The sequence below is a fragment of the Emys orbicularis genome, chromosome 18 (genome assembly GCF_028017835.1).
Source record: "Emys orbicularis isolate rEmyOrb1 chromosome 18, rEmyOrb1.hap1, whole genome shotgun sequence".
Classification (NCBI taxonomy): domain Eukaryota; kingdom Metazoa; phylum Chordata; order Testudines; family Emydidae; genus Emys; species Emys orbicularis.
In genome coordinates, this window is record NC_088700.1 from 21,318,184 (window position 1) to 21,322,425 (window position 4,242).

The 4,242-nt window shown below is 57.8% G+C and overlaps 1 protein-coding gene across 1 annotated transcript; it reads left to right on the plus strand.

The window, feature by feature from the left end:
* The first annotated feature begins 2,905 nt into the window (after window positions 1-2,905).
* FUT7 (fucosyltransferase 7) lies at window positions 2,906-4,003 on the plus strand. The gene has a single exon (XM_065418850.1). The coding sequence runs from the start codon at window positions 2,906-2,908 to the stop codon at window positions 4,001-4,003; it is 1,098 nt and encodes a 365-aa protein (XP_065274922.1).
* Window positions 4,004-4,242: the final 239 nt, after the last annotated feature.

Below are 4,242 nucleotides of genomic sequence, written 5' to 3' on the forward strand. Positions count from 1 at the left end.
CTCAGCTCCCACTGAAAAGCAGCCCTGGAGCTCTGCCTGGGTGAGCCAGGGCTCAAGATGGACTCCCAAGCTCAGTGGCCACTTGTGATAGATTCATAGATTCAACAGGCAGAAGGGTTGGCTGTGATTCTCCAGACTGACCTTCTGACGAACACCGGCCAGAGAGCCTCCCCAGCACAACTCCTTTGGAACGAACACAGAGCCTTAAAAAAACAAATCTAGTCTTGATTAGAGATGGAGAATCCCCCCCAACCCTGAATACATTGTTCCAATGGTTAATTACCCTCACTGTTCAAAATGTATACCTCACTTCCCACCTGACTGTGTCTCGCCTTGGCCATTGTGTTTTCTGGCAGGTGGGTGACCAGACGTCCCGTTTTTAAAGGGACAGTCCCATATCTAAGCCCTCCTGCAAATGGCCCGACTTTTTCTTAAAGACTGGCAAATTGTCCCGTATTTTCTGTCTGGCGGGTCCTGCTGCTGGCCGGATCCCTGCTCGCCAGCTGCCTGCCCACCAGCAGTGAGTTGGGGGGGCCAGTGGCTGATGATGGGGTGGGTGTGCGAGGCTGGAGGCAGGATAAAGATGCAGTGTGTGGGGCCGGCCACTCCCCTGTGCTGATCTGTCAGCGCAGCCCCCGCTGCGTGCTGGCTCTCGGACACCAGGGCCCCGTCCGGATGGCGGTGGCTGGTGCGTGCGGGCAGGTGCCAGGCAGAGGCAGGTTACGTGTCACCTCTGCTGCCCACCCATTGGTGCTTTACATGCTCCCCCTCTCGCTGTCATCTCCCTGCTTTGCCCCTTCGCCACAACCCCCAGCCCTGCTGCTCCTCCATATCCCTCCAGCTGGGGCGTGTCCTGCTCCCAGGGCTGTGGGGAGAACCGGCCCCTGGTCAGAGCGCTCAGCTCACCATCAGCCTGGCTGGCAGGTTCCTTCCTTCCCCCGCTGCCTCTGGCTGGGCCGGCACCCTGGGAAAGCCCAATAGTGTCCGGCCTCAGGCGCTGTCCAGGAGGAGCCGAGCCCTGCATGTGCCAAAGCCCCGCACAGCGCTGGCACGAGGAGCCTCTCTGCCCCTCAGCTACGCTCCTGAGTGGTGGGGGGCAGCGATTTCCAGCCTGTTCATACCCCGAACCTGTAGGATCCACAGCAGCACCCCACCCACCCCCCGGGCAGGGGCTTAGCACCTTCTTCACCTGTCTCTCACCCCCCCCACCCCCCAGGGATTGTGAGTCCTGCCCCCCAGGGATTGTGAGGCTGCTCCGTCCCCTAGGCACCCTCCCCCTGCTGAGCCACCTCTCTGGCCGGGTTCGCTGAGGGCCCTGCAGTCAGGTTCCCTGGGCCCTGGTGTATCCTTCGGGCTTAACCCCTTCCTGCCTGCACTGTAGCTGGGGGACAGGAAGCGTCCGGTAATGTCTGAGGCCAGCAGCAGCCTGGAGGTGTTAGCTGCCTTTCAACACTTTGTGGGCAGGAAGGGACAAGCTGCTTCCACTTCCAGCCATGGTGCTGAACGCTGCAAAGACACAGGCCAGGGCATTCCTACCCCTCCCCACCCCCCACAGCTGGAAGCAGCTCCCGGCCCTTCCCTCCCGCACAGTGCCGAAAGGCTGCTGCTGGCCACGTTCTGGTGGGAACCCTGGCAGAAATCTGGGGGTGGGAAGGGCGTGTGACCCTGCATCCCCATCCCCAACCCACACACACGCATGTTGCCTTGGGAAGATGCGGCGCCAGGTACCAGGAGCGGTGGGTCTGTCCTGGGGGCCCAGCCAGGCACGGAGGGTGAAGAGCGCCAAGCAGAAAGGGGAGGGAAGGGAAGGGGAAGGGAGGGGAGGGTTGGTCGGTCACCCCCCGTGTGAGAGAGGTATACAGGAGTGTATGTGTGTCACCTCTTCCCGTGCGGGCGCGGGGTAGGGGTGTGTGTCACCTCTCTCCCTGTGAACCCTAAAGCCTTAAAGATAAGAAGGTAAATAAAAAGAATCCAACTACCCAGTATTTCTTTTTGCTGGGGGCTCAGGCAACTTGACGTTAATTTGAACGTTTGTACTGCACAGTTCTGACCGATTGCCGTTGAACTCGCTTGAATACAAGTAATTTTACCGGGTGTCCCGTATTGAGCCCAGGGAACTCTGGCCCCCCAGACAGGTCGATCTCTGGAGACTCTGGAATCGGACCAGCTGGTGTGTTTGTGAGCAGCCAGCTGCTAGGGGCTCTCAAGCCAGGGCTGCTGGGGCAGGGCTCTGAGCTTTGCAGCTGGAAATAAACGGCAGAGGCCCCGCTTCTGCAAAAACACACCTCTCAGGGGTATCACGCTTATAACCACCATAAATAAGTACAAACCTTCCAGCATGTGACCACATCCCCTTCATGCTGTTCAAACCCTTACGCAGAATGAAAATAGAGCCATCGATATACACACTGCAGCTCTCCTACGGCTCAAGCTTCTTGTCCCGGCTGCTAAATAGCAACCCCTCCCCCACCCCGGGCATGGCCCAGTCTCTTCCTAAGGGTCCGAGACTGGCTCGTCTCAGCTGCACCAGATTCCGCTCCAGCTAGGAAGTGCTTCCCTCATCCAACCCTGCAGCCCTCTGCTGAAATGTAATCCCCAAAACCTCAGACAAGGCATGGGCTGGGACATCCAAGGGGCAGCAAGAGTCCGGTAAACCCAGTCACACAGCTCAGTGACCACGTTCTGTAAAGAGCATGGACCTTAGCTATGCTAGTGAGATCAGCTCTTCTCCTTTCCTTCCACCTGCTAGTTCCCTGCGTCCCCTTCAATTTCCTCCCAACCCACCAAGATGCTCACACACCTGCGCCCTGAAAAGAGGAGGCTGCAGAAAGTGCATTGTTATATGCTGGAGGCTGATTTTTACCATCCTTCTTCTCCATTCCAGGGGCTGGACTCAACTCTGTTCATGAAGCAGAAATTCTGCCAAGAACCCAACCCACCCAGCAGCTCGGCATTGCAGGTTCAACATAAGCTGCTGCTGAAGATGCAAACTTGCTCCTTGCCTATGCTGAAGGCCTTGGCCAGTGCAATAATATTTGCAGTCATTCTCTGGAACCTGAATTTCCTTGGCTACCACTCTGAGGTCCCTGGCCCAGCCCTGAGGCACAGCGAACCCCTGACAGTCCTGATCTGGCACTGGCCCTTCCGCCACACCCCGAACCTCAGCACTGACGTTTGCGCAGACCGCTACAAGATCAAGGGCTGCCAGCTGACGGGGGACCACAGGCTCTTTAGCCAGGCAGATGTTGTGGTGTTCCATCACTGGGAGCTGTGGCAGGGCAAGGTAAGACTCCCAACAGAAAGGAGGCCTGGACAAAACTGGGTGTGGGTTACCCTGGAGTCCCCCACCAACACTAAGGCACTGAGTGGCTGGAACCGAACCTTCAACTGGGTCATGACATACAGACAAGACTCAGACATCTTCATGCCATATGGGGAGCTTGTGCGCCATCCATCAGCCAGTGTGGACATTCCAACCAAAACCGGCTTGGTGTCCTGGGTCATCAGTAACTACCACCGGACTCAGAAGAGAGCGCAGGTCTACAGAGAGCTGTCCAGGCACCTCCAAGTGAACGTGTATGGGAAATCAAACAAGAAGCCACTGTGCCCAGACTGCCTCTTGCCGACCACCTCCAAGTACAAGTTCTACCTGGCCTTCGAGAACTCCATCCACCAGGACTACATCACCGAGAAGCTGTGGAGGAACGCGCTGCTGGCTGGCACCGTGCCGGTGGTGCTGGGGCCCCCCCGAGCCAACTACGAGAAGTTCATCCCTGCAGATTCATTCATCCACATTGAGGACTTCGGCTCCATGAAGGAGCTGGCCAGCTTCTTGAAGACCATGAACTCCAGCCGCTACAGGGCATTCTTCGAGTGGAGGAAGAGGTATGGGGTGAAGCTCTACACAGACTGGGAAGAACGGTTCTGCACCATCTGCGCCAGATACCCCCGCCTGGCCCAGGGGCAAATCTACCCTGACCTGGAGAGCTGGTTCAGTGTTTGAGAAGCTGGGGCTGGGCCAAGCTGAAGCTTTTCAGAGCTGTGTGACTTGTACAGAGAAGCCAGGCTGTCTGCGTTAGTGGAAAAGAACGTCTGCGTGGGCTGGCTCATTTTGAGTCAAGTGGCTGGTGGGGTGACTGAGGGCACTGAGCAGAACCTGGGTCTGGGAGCCAGAGCTCGGAGTCCCAGCTCTGACACAGACTTGCTGAGACCTGGGCGTGTTGCTGGTACTCAGCTTCCCCG

What these genes read in the sequence shown, in the direction of transcription:
- FUT7 (XM_065418850.1), top strand. Translation starts at nt 2,906, where the DNA reads ATGAAGCAGAAATTCTGCCAAGAACCCAACCCACCCAGCAGCTCGGCA.